Source organism: Pituophis catenifer, unplaced genomic scaffold (assembly GCF_029215685.1).
Source record: "Pituophis catenifer annectens isolate HBS135680 unplaced genomic scaffold, rPitCat1.0.hap2 SCAF_2, whole genome shotgun sequence".
Lineage (NCBI taxonomy): Eukaryota > Metazoa > Chordata > Lepidosauria > Squamata > Colubridae > Pituophis > Pituophis catenifer.
In genome coordinates, this window is record NW_027256882.1 from 158,757,432 (window position 1) to 158,779,882 (window position 22,451).

The following is a 22,451-nucleotide window of genomic DNA, read 5'->3' on the forward strand; positions in this document are numbered from 1 at the left end:
CTGCCAATGTCCATTGCCATGTATATAGAAAGCCAGGAGTTCTACAAAGATATCTGGCTGCCAACTGTTGTTAACTGCCAACTCTTCAATGTAGTCTGGCTGCCATGTGTTGCTAGTCATTTGATTCACACTACTGTGCTATACAGGGGGCACCGTGAGGAGGCAAACTAACATCACACCCCAAAGTACCTCAAGATTAAGAGCAATTACAGGAGACCTAAGCCTCCATTTCATGTGCTACGAACAAAATAAAGGAAAAATTGTAAGGAACATGACCCCCCAAAACATATTGTCAGAGCATCATAATTCTAACATTATAAAATGATCGTATTTCAATTCCTGATATAGGTTACATAAAAGTATATCCCTCTGCTTCCCTTCTGTTTTAATTAAATTGAACACTTTTAACTAAAACCAGTTTATTTTATTTATTTATTTATTTATTTATTTATTTATTTATTTATTTATTTAATCAAATTTCTATACCGCCCTACTCCCAAAGGACTCAGGGCGGTGAACAGCCAAGATAAAATACAGATAATACAAATATTAAAAATCCCTTAAAATTATTAAATATTTTGGCCGAAACACAGATTAAAACACCCAATTTATAAAATCACGAATTAAAAAATTTAAAAATTTAAAAGAGGGGAGTTAGGCCAGGCCAGCTTGCTGAAATAGAAAAGTTTTGAGAGCACGGCGAAACGTGCGCAGGTCCGGGATCCTCCGTATCTCTGGGGGGAGCTCGTTCCAGATGGTAGGTGCCCCCACAGAGAAGGCTCTCCCCCTGGGGGCCGCCAGTCAACACTGTTTGGCCGACGGCACCCTGAGGAGCCCCTCTCTATGGGAGCGTACTGGTCGGTGAGAGGCTATTGGTAGCAGAAGGCGGTCTCGTAGATACCCCGGTCCAATGCCATGGAGCGCTCTAAAGGTGGTAACCAAAACCTTGAAGCGCACCCGGAAGACCACCGGGAGCCAGTGCAGCTCGCGCAGGAGGGGGGTCACATGGGAGCGCCACGTCGCTCCCATAACCACCCGCGCGGCCGCATTCTGGACCAGCTGGAGCCTCCAGGTGCTCCTCAAGGGGATCCCCATGTAGAGAGCATTGCAGTAGTCCAAGCGGGAAGTAACAAGAGCATGAGTGACCGTATTTAACGAGTCCCGATCCAGAAAGGGATGCAACTGGCGAATCAGGCGGACCTGATAAAAAGTCCCCCTGGCCACGGCCGTCATGTGCTCTTCTAAAGACAGCTGTGAGTCCAGGAGGACACCCAAGTTGCGAACCCTCTCCGTGGGGGCCAATGACTCGCCCCCAATAGTCAGTGATGGCACCAACTGACTATATCGGGATGTCGGAAACCACAGCCACTCGGTCTTGGATGGGTTGAGCCTGAGTTTGTTTCTCCCCATCCAGATCCGCACGGCCTCCAGGCACCGGGACATCACTTCAAGGGCATCATTGGGGTGGTCCGGGGTGGAGATGTACAGCTGAGTATCATCAGCGTACTGATGGTACTTCACCCCGAAACCACGGATGATCTCACCCAGCGGCTTCACATAAATGTTGAACAGAAGGGGCGAGAGGACCGACCCTTGTGGCACCCCACATACAAGGGGCCTCGGGGTCGACCTCTGCCCCCCTGTCAACACAGACTGCGACCGGTCAGAGAGAAAGGAGGAGAATCACCGTAGGATGGTGCCCCCCACCCCTAACTCCTCTAGCCGGTGCAGCATGATACCATGGTCGATGGTATCAAAAGCCGCTGAGAGGTCTAATAGGACCAGGACAGAGGAACAACCCCTGTCCCGAGCCCTCCAGAGATCATCAACCAACGCGACCAATGCCGTTTCCGTGCTGTACCCAGGCCTGAAGCCCGACTGGAACGGATCCAGATATGACGATTCATCCAGGTACTGGGGGAGCTGTCGCGCTACCACACTCTCAACAACCTTCGCAACGAAGCGAAGGTTGGAGACTGGATGATAATTTGCCAACACTGCCGGGTCCAGGGAAGGCTTCTTGAGGAGAGGCCTCACCACCGCCTCTTTCAAGGCGGCAGGGAAGACACCCTCACTCAAGGAAGCATTTATAATCCCCTGGAGCCAGCCTCGTGTAACCTCCCGAGAGGCCAGCACCAACCAGGAGGGACACGGGTCCAGTAAACATGTGGCTGCGCTCAGTCTACCCAGTATCCTGTCCACGTCTTCGGGCGTCACAGAATCAAACTCTTCCCAGATAATACTCACAAGACCTGCCTCTGTCCTCCCCGCTGAATCTACCCAGTCAGAGTCCAGGTGTTCCTGAATCTGAGCGATTTTGTCATACAGATACTGTACAAAATCCTCGGCTCTACCCTCCAAGGGGTCCTCCCGCGCTTCCTGGTGGAGCAGGGAGCGGGTCACCCTAAACAGGGCGGCCGGGCGATTATCTGATGATGCAATAAGAGTGGCAAAATAGTTATACTTCGCCACTTTTATCGCCACCAGGTAGGTCTTAATATGAGACCTTACCAGTGTTCGGTCAGATTCAGAATGGCTGGCCCTCCAACCACTCTCCAGGCATCTTTTCTGGCGCTTCATCTCCCTCAGCTCCTCGGTGAACCAAGGAGCCAGGCGAGATTGACGCCGGGTCAGAGGCCGCAAAGGCACGACCCGATCCAAAGCTCCAGCGGCCGCCCTATCCCAGGCGGCCACCAGTTCCTCAGTCGAGCCGTGTGCCAGAGCCTCAGGAAATGGCCCAAGCTCCATCTGGAACCTATCAGGATCCATCAGGCGCCTGGGGCAGTACCACCTCGATGGTTCCGCCTCCCTGCGGCGGGGTGCGGCGGTTCGAAGGTCAAAGCGAAGGAGGGAGTGATCTGACCATGACAAGGGCTCGATCACTATATCCCCTATCTCAAGATCACTCAACCACTGACCAGAGACAAAAACTAGGTCTAGCGTGTTTCCCCCCGTGTGAGTAGGGCCATGAACTAACTGGGACAGGTCCATGGCCGTCATGGAAGCCATGAACTTGAAGTTTAAAATTCAAGCTGTGCTTAGACTTGGGAGGATATACCGCTGAATCTGTTTATCCATTCTAAATGTCCCAAAGTTATTGAATTGAGATTTTCAGAAATGTTACTTCACTCTAGTTGAACAGTTTGTGAATATCCCTACTTTTTTTGTTTTTGACATCCCAACCATCCCCTCAAAATATTGGAAGAGTATTTTCAAGACCATTCCATATCATTATAATAGCTCTGTTAATGTAGTTAAGTAGATAATTGTATTTTTTTTTTCCAACTCTGGGAGACATTACAGAAGAAAAGAGATTTCCACCCCAGAGGCATGGGTGTTCACAGCAATGTCAAAATGATGCACAATGTCATGGCAAGAACCCTGCCCTGCTTTTCTAACCCTATGTCTGATGCAATTCTGTGAGTCATGAGGTTGCGTCAGAGGTGGGTTTCACATACGTTTACCACCAGTTTGCCGCACACCGAAAATGTGAGTGCATGAGGTTCTTTACTGGAGAACTGGTAGCGGAAATTTTGAGTAGTTCGGAGAACCAGTAAATACCACCTCTGGCTGGCCCCGCCCCCATCTATTCTCTGCCTCCCGAGTCCCAGCTGATCAGGAGGCTGCCGAGTCCCAGCTGATCAAGAGGCGTGGCTTGGTGGGCTGCCACACCCACCAAGCCATGCCATGCCCACCAAGCCACGCCCACAGAACCGGTAGTAAAAAAATTTTGAATCCCACCACTGAGTCATCTACAAGATACAGTGTAAGAACTGCAACAACCACTAAGTAGGACAAACAGGCAGAAGACTGGCAGAACTGGCATCCATGAACACCAACTGGCAGTCAGAAGACATGAGGAAAATTCTTTCATTTCACAACCTGTAGACAGATCTAACCATATTTTCAGTTGGGAAAATGCGACAATCTTGGACCAGGCCAAGTCCAAAAATGCCAGGGATTTTCTAGAAGGATTTCTGGCCCTCTGACAAACCAGTTATCAATAGACACATAGACATTTTGTATAGACTATGCAAAAGAGACACTCCACCAATCCCAAAGAGAAAAAGACTCCAGCACCTCTCCATCAGTAATCAGCACTCGGATCAGCATAGATTAACTCCAAGGTTAACTTCAGACCAACAATCAAGCAAGTAATATCCTAATCAAGAAACTGCCAAAGAGTCATTGGTAAACAGCCCAATGAAAGAATCCCTAAGACCGCCCCCATTCACACAGACAGGCAAATCACCAGAATATAAACTGACAGCAAACAGCATTCCTCACTAGCACTGATGAGGTTACCTAATTAGGGTTATGAAACGTCTACAAGAAAACAAGCAAGTTCAAAGCGCACCAAGGAACCCCTTATTTCAACCCTGAGTTACAAATATTCTCCTTTATTGAAACGAGATTTATTTAACAGCCACATGATTCACTTAACAACTTCATTGGTTTGTTTAACAATGTAATAAAATTGGGTGCAACTCACTTAACATCTGACCTGGTTAGCAACGGAAATTTCAATCCCAATTGTGGTCGTACGTTGACTACCTGCACAATATATACTTCTGTTCGGCTGTTCCCAGTTTATTTTTGTCTCAGTTTGACATACTGTTTGTGTTGTATTGCAGGATGCGTGGTGCATATGAGTTCCGTGTTTTCTTGAAAACTGATCGAAAAATGGATGTGAATCTTAAATGTAGAAAACATAGAAACAGGGACCTACAAAATAAACTCACATGAATGTAAAAGAGACTCCACCACAAAGGAATTACTTGGTGGTAAACTCTATTAGTAGTCTGGCTCCTACAGTCCATAATATTGAAAATGAGTATGTGCTTAATTTGAATGCTAGAAGTGCTTAGTGTTGGGAGGATACTAATATTTTAACTACTGCCTATGTGGGAAGAATAAAACGAATGAGTTTTCCTTCAACTCTAAAATCCCATCATCAAAGAATAATTTGTGCCTTGGTGTCCTGAATACATGTATCCCAAGTATGCTGATAATACGTGTTTATAAAAGGTCAGTATTAAAAGAAAGACTTCATTTTTCCCTTTTCCACCTCTGTTCCCAGTTTTAATCCAGCTCCACACCCTTATAGATGAACTAAGGATTTAAATTTAAATTTCCCTTTCTCTCAAGTTTATAATGACTTATATGTCAGAGTGAATGGAGTGGAAGGTGATACAATAAAGGAAATTGAATGGCATGTTAAATGTAGTTGGCAGGCATTCGGCAGGCTAAGCATAACTTTCAGGAACAACCTCACCTCTATGCCTGAAGAGAAAAGTGTGTGCTACCTGCTCTACCATATGCCAGTAAAACATGGACACTAACCTCACAATCAATACAAAAGCTACCTGTGGCACAAAGAGCCATGGAAAGCTACGTGCTTGGTTTTACAAGACAAGATAGAAAGACCTGCGCATGGATTAGAGAACAAACCAGAGCTGGGTTTCAGCAGGTTCTGACCAGTTCTGGAGAACCGGTAGCGGAAATTTTGAGAAGTTCGGAGAACCGGTAAATACCACCTCTGACTGGCCCCCCCTCCATCTATTCTCTGCCTGTCAAATCCCAGCTGATCAGGAGGAAATGGGGATTTTGCACTAACCTTCACCTGGAGTGGGGAGGGAATGAAGATTTTTTTTTTTATTGAAAAGTTTTACAGAAAAAAAGATTTTCCCCCCAATATTCCCCCCACCCTTTTCCCTCCCCACCACCATCCCCACACCCCTTCCCCGCATCCCACCCTCCCCCCAGACTTCCCAGAGCAAAATACAGGGTATTTCAGTTAACAATCATAAGCTAAATAACCTATCTATCCTTAGACTACAAAATCCCCCCCGAAACCTTAACTCCACTATAGATAATATAATACTTCTAAAACTTAACATTCATTCATAAGCTATTTGATGTTTTCTTGTCTGATACTTATTTTGAATATAATCAATCCATCTTCTCCATTCCGATACGTATCTTTCTTGTGTATAGTCCCTCAAATACGCTGAAATTTTCGCCATTTCCGCTAAATTCGTTACTTTTAGCATCCACTCTTCAATAGTAGGCAAAGAGTCCTTCTTCCAGTATTGCACTACCAACAGCCTAGCTGCTGATATTAAATTTAAAATCAGTTTGGTCTCTAATGCTGTACAATCCGTAGTTATACCCAATAAAAACAATTGCGGAGTAAATTTCAACCTTTTTTTCAAGATGTTCTGCATCACCCACCAAATTTTTATTCAAAATGCTTTGATTTTCTTACAAGTCCACCATATATGATAATAAGTTGCATCGTCACATTCACATCTCCAACATTTAGCTTGCAAATTTGGGTACATACATGATAATTTTTTAAGATCTAAATGCCATCTATAAAACATTTTATAAAAATTTTCTCTTTGGTTTTGTGCTTGCGTAAATTTAACATTTCTAACCCAAATCTTTTCCCATGTTTCTATCATCACTGGTTCCTGAAAGTTTTGCGCCCATTTTATCATACAATCTTTAACCAATTCCGTTTCTGAATCTATTTCCAGTAACGCATTATACAACCTTTTAATATGCATTTGACTTTGATCTCTAATCTGTTTTACCAAGTTTTCCTCATTTTGCATAACACCAATTTTTTTATCTTCCCTCCATCTAGCTTGAAGCTGACCATACTGAAACCAAGTGTAGATTATCCCTTCTTCTTTCAATACATTTAAGGCTTTCAATTGCAATTTACCCCTTTCCATAAAAATAAGATCTTTATAAGTAATCACCTCCTGTTTTTGTTCTATACTTATATTTTCTATTGCATGTCTGGGATTTGCCCATATAGGTATCTTGTAGTTTAACTTATATTGATACTTTTTCCAAACCCTCAGCAAGGTGAGGGAATGGAGATTTTACAGTATCCTTCCCCTGGAGTGGGGTGGGAATGGAGATTTTACAGTAGCCTTCCCCTACCATGCCCACCAAGCCATGCCATGCCCACCAAGCCATGCCATGCCCACCAAGCCATGCCCACAGAACTGGTATTAAAAAAATTGTAAACCACCACTGGAACAAACCAAAGTATAAGATATCAGCAAGAGAGTAAAAGAATTGAAATGGAAATGGGCTGGCTACATAATCAGAAGAACTGAGGGCAGCTGGACCAAGGCAGTCATAGAATGGATCCCAGTTGATAAAAAGCATCCATGAAAGAGACCTAAAACAAGATGGATCGATGACATCCACAAGTATTGCGGGCCCAATTGGCAAAAGAAAGCTCAGGACTCTATGGGTTGGAAACATACAGAAGAAGCCTTCATCTTGCACTGGATAGACAATGGCTAAAATGATGATGATCATGATGATGGTGATGATCATGATCATGATGATAGGCCAGAGTAGGGTTTGCTATGATTGAAAATACAGAGCACTATTTTGTGAAGTGGGTTTCATAAAACTATTCTTTATGGGAATTTTGTGTCGGTGTTTACTTGTGTTTGTGAGTCTTAGGAGAAGGAACCTTAACTTCTATGTTAGTCATGAAGTGTAAGAATAGGATTCTTAGGAGATAGGACAATAAAATTATAAATAGGATTTCTACTAATGTTCTCCTTCTTGGTATGTACTGATTTCATCAAGAGATTTTTTTCCCCCTTGTTATGCATGTTTTTACTGATACTACCATAAATTATTTGGTAGTAGTAAAATAGGATCTTAACAAGAGAGAGCTGAGCTGCAGTGTTGCAGAACATGCATACTCTCGGTTTACCAAATGTGGTCAGTAAAGGAAGAAAAAACTTCCTTCACTTTCTTTGTAGCCTATAATAATGTGAGGGAAACAATTTTCAGACATCATGTGTTCTGAAGAAAGCTTGCAAACAAAGCAATTCCTATCTGCACTTTGAAAAGCACTTCTGTCCCTGAGGCAAGCCAAACCTGCGAAAGTTCCTAAATTAAAATGCTAAACCAATCAAGGACACCTCCACAAGTGTATATAAGCATTTGCTTTGAGGTCGTGAGCTAGAGGGCTGCACTCTCAGCTTTGCTTCTGTGGCACCTGTTCCCTTGGCTCAACCATCCCGTCTTGTCCCAATGACTCACCAGGTGTCAGCAACCAGGAATACCTTCCTAAGGGGAACGGGGTTCAGCTCTGCCTCTGCTTTCGGTGGACTTAGTGGACATAGGACCTATGCCACCTCCCTGTACCATCCCATAGTCAGCAGAGGTGGGGTCCATGGTTTCAGCAGCCAAAGTCTTTCCAGCTTGGGTGGAAGAGGAAGAATTGTGCCTGGTGGTTACGAACTTGGATATTATGGTGGCTACAACAATGGTTGTGTACGTCATGGTAGTCCTGCCTTTGTTGGCCCAGTGGGTCATTACGGTCCAGTTGGAAGCAGTGGGGTTTTCGGCGGATACGCGAACGGCAGGGGGGATGGCATCCATGAAGTTAGAATCAACGAGAAGCTTCTGAAGCCATTGCACGTGGGAGTTGACCCTCAAGAACATATTCTACGAGATCATGAAAGGGAAGAGATGAAGAACCTCAACAACCAGTTTGCCACCTTCATTGATAAGGTGAGGAAATAGGTTTCTCTTTGACTTGAAGTTTTTTTAAAAAAAGGTGTAAAATCCCATGAGATATGTTAACTGTTTCACTGGGTATCATTTGAGCTTTTGGCATACATTATCTTATCTCTTCATATACTTTGGTCCATTCTTTTTTTAAAAAAAGTCTGAATTTCCACGTTTTCTCTAATGCCCATTTTTATGAGATTGTTTAGGCATCGAATTAAAAGCAAAACAATGTAAGTAACTCAGAATTTAATATGTTGATCACTTGGTTACTTCAGTTAGAGAACAGTTCTAAAATGGAGAGATCCATAGCAGAGCTTCTGCTGCTTCCTAAGTAATCTTGGTCTGTGTTAGCTAAGAGTACAAAGTATGGCTCTGGGGAGATCTTCTTTCTCCATTCATATTGGTTTACTTGTGAAGCCATTCAATATGCCACCTATAACACTGGAACAATTTCTTGTTCTGTTGGAGGAAGTACCAGGAAGTGAGGGTGTAGACTCCTGATGAGCTTGATCATCCGTGAAACACAGAAGCCAAGCTACTGTACCCTCTTTGATTTATACCATTGCAAGCTTTTGGGGGCTACTGATGGGAAAAATTCCCACTGTTACTCAAATATGACCTCTTTGGGCTTCTATTTTTTCTCTAAGGAGAGATTGCAACATAGAGCTAAAGTCTAAGTGTTTACTTTTCAAAGTTGGCACCTAATATTATTGACTCAGAATTATTCAATAAAGACCAATGTTGAAAAACTGCTTTTTTTGAAATGCGAATCTGCTGCATAAGCCAAAATCTTGTGCCCAGTCATTATCAGCCCCCCATGTATTGAATCATTAGTCTGTCATTCCAAATTCTACATCATGTCATCATTTAATTTTTTTTTAAAAAAAATCATCCTTCAAATATCCATTTATTTTGTGCCCAAATTTCCTTATCATGCAATTTTGTATACAACTTTCCTATGTATGCATCTATCTATCTATCTATCTGTCTATCTATCTATCTCTCATCTATCTATCTATCTATCTATCTATCTATCTATCTATCTATCTATCTATCTAATCATCATTATCTATCATCTATTTGTCTGTCTGTCTGTCTATCATGTACACACACACACAGAGAGAGAGAGTTTCTCCAAATACAACATGTATTTTTTTGAGCCAGAAATATGTCAGATATTAGCAGACTCTTGGCTTATATTTCTACTCGTGTAGCAATGGATTTCATTGAGATTGCTAAGATACCATAGAAGAAACAAGATGGTTCCTTTATCTGGCATTGTTATTTTCATCTGATCTTTTAGACTTTTCATTTAGCTCTCTATTCTTTTTCTTCCTACTTGGAATTTTAACTTACTTTTCTAGATGAGTGCACTGAAAGAACTTGCCTCTTGGAAAGGATTTTCATTTTCAAATGAAACTAGTTTTAGTGTTCCGTACAGTGATGTTGACTGGAAAAGCAAATCAAGAATGCAGAATATGTGCTCTTTTAACATGCTTTGGGTGATTATATTTTGTAATACCACATAATGCACTCTTGCCTAGTATGATGTATGCCAGATGAGTTGGACTTTGGGTCTCAGCCCAAGCACACTTGCTGCGAACTATGAGAGATGTGTTCCAATTATTGATATTTATTTATATTTTCTTTATATCTATTTCTACAAATGCCCATCTCAGGAGTGCAGCTCTGGGAAGCTAACAAGAATTAAAATAAAATATAAACACAATATATAAAAAATATTGTTCCCAACCGATTAGTACAATGTGGCTCATGAAAACATCCTTCATCAATGGTGTGGGCTCCCTTGCTCTTCTGGCCCCCAGGCCTGGGGAAATTAATATGGAAAATTTCAATAATGAAAAAGAATTCATATTTTGACTTCTCTACAAACCTTTGTTAAACATTTTACAGGCAGCGGCACAGAGACTCAGGCTTTCTAGAGTTATTCATACGTGATTTACATTGCTAGCAAAAATATGTTTTGTAATGTGCATTGTTATTTGTGCTTAATATGCATTTTGATGTAAATGTTTATGCTACTTAAAATATCATTGGACTATACAGTACACTTCAATACTAATAAAGTTTGTAACTCGGCTTACTCAAAGAGAAAAGGGTTCCAGCATCAACCAAGCAAATCACTGCGATGCCAAACTGATGATGCATGAGTGATGATTAGGTCACTCAGATGCCACCATTAGGTCTTTGTACTCCAAAATCTTTTTGGAATCACAATAGGTGATGGTGACATTGACCGCATGTGTATTTGGGTCCCCCATTCCTTCTCTGCAGATACCCAATATGCCTCATTGTTTGTCTTGGAAGTGTATATCCTAAAGCTCCAGAACTTCAGAAGATTGGACTCTGGTCCCAGAGATCTCTAGAGGTTAAGAAATTGTAATGTGTACTATGACAGTGCACTGACAATAAAGATCTGAATTGACAGAAAGTAAGACATTAGTAAACACATGATCACAGAGAAATCATATCCGTAATGAACTACATTTAATTTTAATGAATTTATATAGAACGAAAAGCAGACAAAAGTAAATTTCGTTTTAGAGCTAAAGTCAAGTCTTGAATCGTTATCTAATTTATGCTATTATTGGATTCTGGTTTATGAAATAGGTCCGAAACCTAGAGATGCAGAACAAAGTCCTTGAGACCAAATGGAACCTTTTGCAAGAACAGATCATTCCAGCCAAGAAAAGCCTTGAACCATGTTACGAAAACTTCATCAGCAACATGAGAAAGGAACTGCAATGTATATTAAATACCCAGGAGCATCTAAGAAATGAAAATGTTGCCATTGACCAGCTGGTGGAGGACTTCAAGTGCAAGTAATGTAATGGTGATCAGGAGGAGGTGGAGGAGGAGGAGGAAAATAATGTGGGGAAAAAAGATATATTCTGAGTCTCTGATTCTTTAATGTTCTCAGCTGGAGTACCCATTGGCACTAGCATGGAACTAGATAACTCATTTTATTCAATATTTTTGAAGCACGTAGCAATTGTCTCAATTAAAAAGAGGAGACGAGCTACACAAATTGAAATAACGTTTTTTTTTTCAACTTTTGTTTTCTTTCCTTGTGAACTGGAAAATATTTAAAAGATTTAAAAAGAGAGTTAAAGCAAGGTGGAATTAAAGTAATATAATCTACAGGAGGTAATGTCCTATAATGCATTCATAAAACTCTCTAAAATTCTGAATAAGCTCGAAATTATGTTTTCCATAGTCCTCAGTTCTCAAGTCTCATCTTCTGCAATACTTCCTTATTGTTTGATTATAAGAACTTTTAAACATGCTTCTTAGATACATTTTTGTTCTCCAGCCCAAACGGAATTGCCTTTTTAAAACTTTCCAGCATAATTTAGACACTTGATTAAAATATCCAAAAATAGCTGATGAATTATGATCAGTATTTAGAAGTTTCATAAATTCATTCCAGTTGTTCTACAGTACAAAGAAAACTGCCCTGAACAGCGTTTATTAAATAAATAAATATTTTATGCTCTTTCTGCTAAAGAATGCCTAATGGCACTTGAATATTCAATATTTTGTCCATGTCTCATGACAATTTACATGACTTTTTTTTTTTTTGAAACATGGAAGCCAATCAAATAACCACAAGAAGGGATACATTAACTGGCTAGGGAGCAATGCTCCATTGGATGGAATAAAATATTTTGGATTATTTTACAAAAGTAATAGAGTAGCAATCTCTTTAAAATTTATATCCTGCCATTATAAATAATTCAAGGTGGTAAACATACCTAATATTCCTCCTTCTCTGTTTTCCCTACAATAACAATCCTGTGAGGTAGATAAGGTTGAAAGAAACTGACTGGTCTAAAGTCACCCAACGAACTTTCATGCCTAAGGTGTTGTGAACTCACTGTCTCCTGGTTTCTAGACTGTGCCTTAACCACTAGACCAAACCAGCTCTATATTAAATACAGCATATGTCTATGTTATTAACATTATATAATATATATCTCATGCACTTCAATTACATAAAAAAGAAAATGATAACTAATGCACAAGAAAATGAATGGGCAAGGGCATTCAAAATATGTAAATAGCCTAAGCAATTTACTTTATATCGTTTTATGGGAAAGGTAGTCTTTATCCTTTTTTGGCTTGTGGTGAGAGAGTCATGCTTCAAATGGTACAGAGCTCTTATTCCATGTTTCCAGATATGAACAGGAATTCAAAAGACGCACAGATGCAGAAAATGAATTTGTGCTGCTCAAGAAGGTAAGATTTCTGGATTAATGCCTTAAACTAACCAAAATTCTACTGCAAAAGAAGGCTTGCCTGCCTGCCTGCCTGCCTTCTTTCCTGCCTTCCTGCTTTCCCAGGGACCAAACCCATTCTCTATTGCTGTAAGACATCACTTGCCATATTCCCCAATGAGTGATTCTCAAGGTGCTATTTTACCTTTGATAGATGGGCCTCTCTCTTTTTTTCAGCAGGAAACGAAAGGCATCCTCACATTTTCCTCATAGAGAAAACACACAAAGTGGACTGTTTTTGTCCTAACCTCTATCAAAAGTAAATCAGCGTGCCTGTATCCAGAACACTGGGAACAGTTCAGATCCCCACATTTTGAGAAGCATACTAGAGCTGGAACAAATACAGTAGAGGGAAATCAAACACAAACTAAAGAGGGCTTCACTCACGCCCACTAAAGGCCTGGGTGACGATCCTTTAAGACACCAATAGGGTGAGGGGGGGCTGTTCAAATTTCAGGAAAATCTCATTCCAGAGGGCAGAGAAAGTGCTCTTCCAGGGTCCTGATACATGACATTTTTAAATCAAAGAACCAGAGCATGCCAACTCTGCCAGATAGGATTGGCCAGGCAGATACTATGGAAGACAGGCAGTCACTCAAGTAACCAGGCCTGATGCCATGTTGGGCTTTATAGGTAATGATCAGAAACTTGAATAACATCTGGAAGTAAACTGGCAACTAGTGCAGCTCACAAAGTAGAGGTGTTAAATGAGCATACCAAGGCAAGCTCATCATTGCCCACAGTGCTGCATTCTGAACCAACTGCAGCTTCTGAATAGTCTATATCAGGGGTGTCAACTCACATCATCATGGCATCATCATGTGATGTATCAGAACTTTTTCCCCCTTCGCTAAACCGGGCGTAGGCATGGCCAGCACATGATGCATCCAGCCTACAGGCCGGGACTTTGACAGCCCTGGCTTGTATGGATGGTGTGAACAGAGCTGTGAGGTGACTTAAGACATGAGCGATTGTCTCAAAGGCGCCCTGGTCTAAGAAAGATTGCAACTGGCACACCAGATTAAGGCCTTCCTGGACACAGTTGCTTTCCTGGACATAGTTGCCAGTCCAAGGAGAACCCCCAAATTATGCGCCATCCTTGAATGGGGAAGGTAGTGTGGAATATTTTAACCAACTTTCCATTTCTACTTCAACAGACTTACTTGCTGCCTGTTTTCATAATTTCTGCTCTATTTTGAGCAATCCAAGAATTCACCAGCTTTAAAACTGATTTACTTTTCCTCATGAGTCAGCAGCCTCTCCAGTGTTGTGAATTGAGGGCATTCAGTTAAGTCAAGACTGGCTAGACCCTTTGGGATATGCACCTGTGTCTTTAAGTGGAAGTGTCAGGCTCTACTAATCTCCTTACCCTCCCCCCCCCAAGGATCTACCCTCCTGCTCTGCCTAATGATAGGGTTGCCTGGACATAGACAATATTTCCAAACTGAAAAATGTTTAATTATCTATTCTATCATCTTCAGGATGTAGACTCCATTTCTCTGAGCAAGTCAGAACTGGAAGGGAAAGTACATTTGCTCAGCGGAGAATTGGAATTTCGCAGTGGTATCTACGCAGAGGTAAGAACAACCCTGAGATTATTTTAGATAGAATTGACTCATAGGGGAAAGAATATGAACATTGACTCCTGTCCAAACAAGCTTTCTTGCTAATTTGGATTTCCTATGCCACCAGCCATAGGACCAGGAAGGACCAGGAAGGACAGGACTCCTTCTTATGGTGTTCTGTAATTTTCTAAAGAAAAGCAGCTGGGTGAAAATTAGATTCATAGGCATTTGTTTCAGGTTCTAGTATTCATTGTTTCTCCCAAAATAAGACATCCCCTGATAATTATCCCAATTGGGCTTTTGACACATGGCAATAAAACCAAGCACTTATTTCAGGGTTCAAAAAAATATAAGACAGGGTCTTACTTTTGGGGAAACACGGATATATAAAAAGCAATGCCCACCGATGCACAGGAAATGACAAGATACAAAGAAAGGAGAAAGGAAATCTCTTAGAAGCAGCTCCAACTCTGTCAGAATAATTTGCGAAGGGGCCCGTTAGTTGGGTTTACTATTAGCTGATTAATCATCATGGTCACAGTTTATATTTATTTGTTTTGTGGATGTTTTTCTTCTTTTTAATGTCCTTTTAATTGTTTTAATTCTTTTGTAAACCACCCAGAATCATTTGGCTGTAGAAATTAGATAAATAAATTAGCTTTCCTATGAGTGCAACCAATCCATGCTCCTAGAGTTTTTTTTTTTTTTTTTTAATTTGATTTATATGCCGCCCTTCTCCGGAGACTCAGGGCGGCTTACAATGCGTTAAGCAATAGAGTTGGGTTGAAGTATCTCAGAATATACTTCCCTCAAATGGTTTGAGCTTCTATAGGAGTGAATGTCCCTCTCAGTATTCTTAATTTTTTTTTATACAATGGTAACCAACATTTTTATTTCCAGCATGCCTCAAAACAACCTAGCCGTGAGCAATAAGGTGCTTCTTGAGGCTTAATAGCAGTAGCATTTTATATACCGCTTCACAGTGTTTTATAGCCCTCTCTGAGCGGTTTACAAATGTCAGCATATTGCCCCCAACAATCTGGGTCCTCATTTTTCCAACCTTGGAAGGATGGAAGGCTGAGTCAACCTTGAGCAAGTTAGGATCGAACTTCTGTCTATGGGCAGAGTTTGCTTGCAATACTGCAATACTGAAGCAATGGAAGGCCTGGGGCACCATCTTGCTTAGGACATCAGTTGGTCTTAATCTGGCCTGGTACAAGCCCAGTGGGAAGGATTTTCAAAGACAGGAGGAATATACAGTATATACTATAGAGCATCAGAGGTTTCATCAGGAAAATAATCAGTTGTAGTTGCAACGTTCTTATTAAAAGATGAAGAATATGCTTCACTAAATCAGCTTTCACACATGATACTTTCACATATTTCATTTAACCTAGTAGCTTTAGGGAAGCTCCTGTTGCAGTCAAGTCATATGCCATGGTTTGGTTTTATGTTAATGTAACGCTGGAGGTGCAAGAGCCTTTCCTACCTGGTTCAGCCACAGATTTTCAATGATTTTGCAGGAATTAGCACAGCTCAGTAACAATGTTTTTGACACCAACATCCTCTTGCAAATGGACAACAGCCGAGACTTGGACATTGACTACATCATCAAAAACGTGGAAGCATGGTATCAAAACGTTGCCCAAGGGAGCAAAGAAGAAGTTAATACTTTTTATGAAAACCGAGTAAGTTATGGGGGTTTGGGGTCTTCGCATCTGTTTGGAAAACTAGATGGGTCTTATGGAATTCATTCCATTTTTCAATTCCTTTCCCTGACATTCTCCAAAACATCTACTTGGCATGTTCCAGAGGAACAATACTTAATTCATGAAATATTAATGCATGCTCCTTTTTTTCTGTCCCACCATTTTTGTCTTGACCCTGTTCTCTTTAGCATGTCCAGGGGTGGGTTCTACTTACCTTTACTATCGGTTCGCAGCGGGGCCGTGTGCGCACTCTTCTGCACATGCGCAGAAGCGTTTTGATGACATCATGGTCAGTGGGCGGAGCCTCCTGCTGGTTTTACTATCAGTTCTAGAGAACCAGTGCGAACCGGGGGCAACTCACCACTGAGCATGTCCCTTAGGTCAAAACAGGCTGAAATTGGGTGCGTGTGTATGTGTGTGTATGTGTGTGTGTGCCTAGAACTACTACTGAGGATTTTTGCTTATTCCTCACAATCCAATAGGAATTTATCAAGATGTAAATGGCACATTCCATGTGGTGCCAATATTATTAACATTTTTTTTTTTGTCTTGGATATTAGTTCCAGGAGCTTCAGCAACAAAGAGGCAAATATTCTCAAACTCTGAAGATCAACCAGCAAGAGATTGCAGATCTGACACGTCTGGTTCATAAATTGCAGTCTGAATATGATATTATTAAAAAGCAGGTAGGGGCAACCCTGGTGGGTTATTCCTCATCTAGGACCTGTTTGTTTCAATATACCCATTGAAGTTATTTCTGGAAACCTCATTGTGGAGTCCAAACTTGTCAATTTTTTTGTGAACATTTCCACTTGGGTTAAAATATGCTGTTTATGTCCAGCACTTAGGAAAACATTGGCAATTTGTGGAAATTGCTGTGTTTGTTTGTTTTTTTTAATCTCAGCTGCCCTCCATAAATAGCATTATCACATCTGCGTACTGACACTATGGCTTCACACATGATAGGAATATTTATATCCTCTGTTTATGTCAGACAACAGGCTTTCTTTGAGGTAAAATACTTTAACCAAGAATAAAAGCAAGCTTGGGCATCTATGGGAATATCCGTGATATCACACATGTATTATTTGCACCGTAATATCACAATGCGACTGACCTGAATTGTGTAATTTACATCGTTTGTGCGTGATGGCATTGTGACAGGCTTGCTGTCATCATGGCTTCCATCAAAATCCTATAAATATAAAATTCCCTTTTTTCCCGCTAGATGTAAAGGTAGTGCTAATTTTAACAGATTCTCTTTTCTGCGATTGTTCTTGATTGGTTCCATTATGAGACTATAATCCTCCTGTTTGGTAGAGGACAATCTTTATTTGAATTGGTAATTTAAGGCCCCTTCTGTTTGAGGAATCTTCAACTAAGGTCAAATTTAAAGATAAGGAACCAGAAGATGGCAAGGCAGGGGCCTTGAAGTTGTCCATCAATGGTCAATACCTGAGCAACAGGCTTAGTACTCATGGTGGTTGCCTAGTTAGTTTTCTTCTCCCAAATTGAGTTGTGATCTATTTTTATGGACAGGGAAGCTATTACTCACAAGTACGTCTTTTAGGCAAATCTATGTTATTTTTTGTCTCCTTTATTTGGGATTCGTTTTTCATTTTCTCAATAATGGATGATTTGCCAGTCAATTCCCTTGAGCCAAACTTGTGAGCCAAGAAATTGAAAGTCGAGAAATAGAGCTGAAAACCAATATAAAGAATGAAAGAAAGCACTTCCGTTTGTATGGCTATTGCTTCAGCTGGGTTTCCATATTTTTAATATTTATTGTCCTTACTATAGGATTCTAAATTCCTCTTGCTTTTTGAACAATTTGGATTTTGTGGCCAAGTTCTTTGTGTTTTTCATTTTTTACATCCTATTCCAACTTTTCTGTCTGTATTAGTCGCTTCATTTTCTCTCTCGTCCTATCAAGTCCTCCTGGACAGTAGTTCTTCCTCTTCTCTTTCTTTTCTCTCTCGTTGCAATTATGGTGATTTTCCCTTCTTTTTTTAATGTTGATGTTGCTTTCATTTCTCCCTTCAGATGTTTTCAAGCTAATGCCTTCTCCCAATTCTAAATTAAAAACACCAAAATGCTTCTCAGTTCTTAGCCTTGACTCTCTCTTTTTTTTTTTTTTGCTATTGGCTTTCCCTTCAAGTCCGCAATCTGACATGTTAAAAATATGGTTTTTTTTCCTTATTTGCATTATTACAAATTGGCATGCATTGCAGTGCCATTTTCCCATTTGTTGATTCAGTATCGACTTTGCTTGTCTGTTCTGAACAGGTTAATACTTTCCAAACATCCATTTGTGAGGTTGAGCAGCATGGAGACTGTACCCTGAAAGATGCCCGGGATAAGCATATTGATCTGCAAACTGCTGTTCAGAAGGCCAAGGATGACTTAGCAAGGCTGCTAAGAGATTACCAAGAGCTTCTGAACACCAAGATCGCTCTTGACATTGAAATTGCTACCTATAAGACATTGCTGGAGGGAGAGGAGAGCAGGTGACTATGAATGACATTCAATATATCCAGGGGTGGGCTTCAAAAATTTTAGCAAAGGGTTCTCTGCCCGATTATTGGGTAGGCGTGGCCATGGTGGGTATGGCCTAGTCTGCCTCCTGCACCACAGTGGGGGGCGTTTTTGCCCTCCTCATGCTCCGGAGGCTTTCTTTGAGCCTCCGGGAGGGCGAAAACGGCCTCCACAGGCTCCAGAGGTCCTCTGGAGGCCAAACTTCCAGTAGGCCTGTTTTTTGCCCTCTCCAAGCCTCTGTGCATGCCCTGCACTTACCTGCATCCAAAACGGGCTGCGTGGGGACTCCTGGGAGGAGTGGGGAGGGGCAGGTGGGGCCAGCCAGGAGTGGGATTTGGAGGTTCTCTGAACTGCACAGAATCTTAGCTAGAGATTCTCCTGAACCCCTGTGAACCCCCAGAATGTGAAACTCCTTCTGATTCTTTTCTCCACCTTTTCACTCAGGCAACTTTGTCAGCTGAGAAGGAACCTAGTATTTCCCCGAGACAGAAATTTGTTCCTTAAATAAACCTTAGCCACAGGGCAAATTCTGTCTGGAAGTCTCTTGGAGATATTTTTCTTACGATAGGATTCCCGAGGATTTTCTTCATGGTCTCTAGCTTCTCTGAGGTGGGAATCTTTAAGCTAAAGTTAGTTTTGGCTTCCAGATCAGATCTCTGGCATGTCTATAATTAGGTCATGAAAGGTCATACCTTTGTATTCGTTCTTCCTACTGCCAGAAAAAAAAAATTGTGGTTTAAGACAGTTTTCCTTCCTCTGTCATTAGTGGACATAAACCAATAGGTGGATGTGTCAGGAATTAATAATGTATAAAGCTAGTCCTCAATTTATGGCCGTAATTGAGCCCAAAATTCCTGTTGCTAAGTGAGACAGTTCAGCAAATTTTGTCTCATATTATGACCTTTTTTGCCACAGTTGTTAAGTGAATCTCTCTGTTAAGTTACCAACAGAGTTGTCAAGTGAATCTCACTTATTTTGTCAGGAGGTCGCAAAGAAAGTCACATGACTCTGGGACCCTGTAAGAGTCATAAATATGAACCAGTTGCCAAGCATCCAAATTTTGATCACATAACCTTGGGGATGCTGCAACGGTCGTAAGTGTGAAAAACATAAGTCACCTTTTTCAGTGTCGTTGCAACTTCGAACAGACACTAAACGAATGGTTGTAAGTTAAAGGACTACCTGTATTTATGATTTTCAGCATAAGCGTATTCCAATAGCTTTATAAGCCAAACCCACCTCAAATAAAATGAAGAAAAATTAGCCAACTGCCTATTAATTACAATTACAAAATTACAATTACAAAAGGCCATGGGCAGGACAAGGATCTGGGTTATCTGTCTGAAGTAAGTCATAAGGCTATCTGATTGCAATAGAATCTTCTTTTTCTCCCCATAGGATACACTTAGGAAATCCTGTCTGTATAGGTAAGTAAAAAGCATGAAAATATGGTGGGTTATGTCATCAGTTATATGTTTGGTCTTCTTTTTAGCGACTGCACTTATGCTATAGTGTCAGTTTGAGCCAGCTGGTGTTAAGGCAGCAGACTGAAAATGGGGAGACTGTGAGTTCTAGTACCACCTTAGGCATAAAGCCAGCAGGGTGATCTTGGGCTTGTCCATCTCTCTAAACCACGGGTGTCAAACTCACCGTGTCACATTGCCGTCATGGAGCTGGGGTGGGTGTGACCTGCATGTGATGCATCTGGCCCGTGGGCCGCCAGTTTGACACCCCTGCTAAACCCTAGGAAGGAAGCAATGGCAACTCACTTCTGAAATTTTGCCAAGAAATCTGCAGGGACCTGTCCAGACATTCGTCACGAGTTAAAAACTGACTCAAAAGTACAAAACAACAACAACAGTTATGTTGGGAAAATCAAGATTAAGGACTGAACTGGTCCATGTTCATCAGTTGATGTGTGTACAATTTTCTTCCAGGCTGCAATAGTTATTATCTAAATCTTCCATCCTCTGTACATCTGCTTCATTATATATTATTACTTTCCTATTCAGCTATCAGTTAAGGTGGCTCACAACACTAAAAATAGAAAAGTTAAATCCAAATAGCCTTTGCACAATAACAATCCTGTTTTTTTTAAAAAAAGAAATACCAACAACCTAAACAAACTCAACTGTTAAAGGCCTGGCAGGAGAGATGCATTGGTTTTCTACCATGTTTCCCCAAAAATAAGACCCTGTTTTATATTTTTTGAACCCCAAAATAAGTGCTTGGCCTTATTTTCGGGGAGGTCTTATTATTTTGGGGTGCATGGAGCAAGATGGGGCTTCTCTTGCCATCTTATCTGATTTTCAGCTCTGCATTTAAATATTTTCAGGGAGGGCTTATTTTTGGAGGGATGCTTATTTTAGCGCATGCGCTCAAAAGCCCGATTGGGCTTATTATCAGGGGATGTCTTATTTTCGGGGAAACAGGGTAGCTAGTATGACCAAATGGTTGTCTTCTTATTTCTTATAATTGGTTTATTCTCATTTTTGTGAGGATTTTCTCTAGTGGACAAACTTTTTCTATAGCAAAGCTGTAATTTTTTTAGTTTACTTTGGAAGAAGAGTTAGAAGGGATTCATTTATCACTTTCATTACACATTCTTGAAAGTATTAAAGCAATAGTATTGCAAAGTTAAGTAGGAAATAGGTTTCCATAGCTCTCTGGATCTGTCCTCTGGCTCACACAAGTTGACTTTTCTACTTTTTCTTGCAGATGTGATCAAACCTGGGACAGAGAATGCAGCTGGATTCCCATTTTCAAGTGGATATGTGGGTGGAGGATATGATATGGGATTTGGTAAAGGGTATGGAATGGGAAGTCAGGGGAGAAGCAATAGGAACTACAGCTCCAGAAGTACTGGATTTGATCAAAGTAATGGAAGGAGCAATATAGCTACTGGGAATGTATCAGCAGATGCAGAGTTCTACCAAGGAAGAGGGCATAGCTATAGGAATGAGTCCTGCTCTGGTAATTCTTCTGCAGGCAGGCGCCGAGCCTCAACAGAAGAGGCTGGCAGAGGTGCCGGCCATGGCCCAGGTGCAGGATTCAGCACACGGACTGCCTATGGATCAGTCTGTGGTGGAGGAAGGGGATATAGGTCTACAACTGTGGTAGGGAATTACCCAGATGGAAACTACCCCCGCGGAGGTTATGAATCCTCAGGGATTGCTCCATTTGGGGATGCAAGGTGGTGCTCTACAGCAGGAGTCCCAATGGGGGTTGCAGCTGAAGGGAACCCAGCCTCTGTAGGAGTAGGTGCAGCAGGTGGTGTGTGTTACTCTAGCTCAGCAGGAGGTCCTGCAACAGTGTGTTACTCTGGATCACTAGGAACTCCTGCAGGGGTGTGTTATGCGGGACCAGCAGGAACATCTGCAGGGGTGCACTATGCTGGGCCAATAGGAAGTTCTGGAGGACTGTGCTACCCTACAGCTGTAAGACTTTTTTAAAGAGATTGGGACAGTCTTATTTTTAACTTTCAGTAATCAATCTATTATAAAGTTGGCCATAGACCCTGACAGCACACTAGAAATTCAGAAAAACTTCTCCTAAACCCTTTGGAACAATGTCCATGACTAGTAACCCATTCTGTATTTGTATTTTGGTGAATCCATTACTTTAAGCAAGATTCTATCAAGTCAACCATTTTTCCATGTATTTTTGGCACTGGCTTTTTTCTTAAACATACTCTTGCTAACATTTTATACTAATGTTTTATTCACAAATTCGTATTAACTTGGAAAACAAATGCATTGTTTTAGGAGAGGGGCTGCACTATTTTT

The 22,451-nt window shown here is 41.3% G+C and overlaps 1 protein-coding gene across 1 annotated transcript; it reads left to right on the forward strand.

The window, feature by feature from the left end:
- Positions 1-8,076: 8,076 nt before the first annotated feature.
- On the forward strand, positions 8,077-22,118 carry LOC139312800 (keratin, type II cytoskeletal 7-like). The gene is made up of 9 exons (XM_070937893.1): positions 8,077-8,559; positions 11,191-11,402; positions 12,759-12,819; positions 14,339-14,434; positions 15,946-16,110; positions 16,692-16,817; positions 18,418-18,638; positions 20,065-20,093; positions 21,385-22,118. Exons 1-9 carry the CDS (start codon positions 8,077-8,079, stop codon positions 22,116-22,118), a joined length of 2,127 nt encoding a protein of 708 aa, XP_070793994.1.
- Positions 22,119-22,451: the final 333 nt, after the last annotated feature.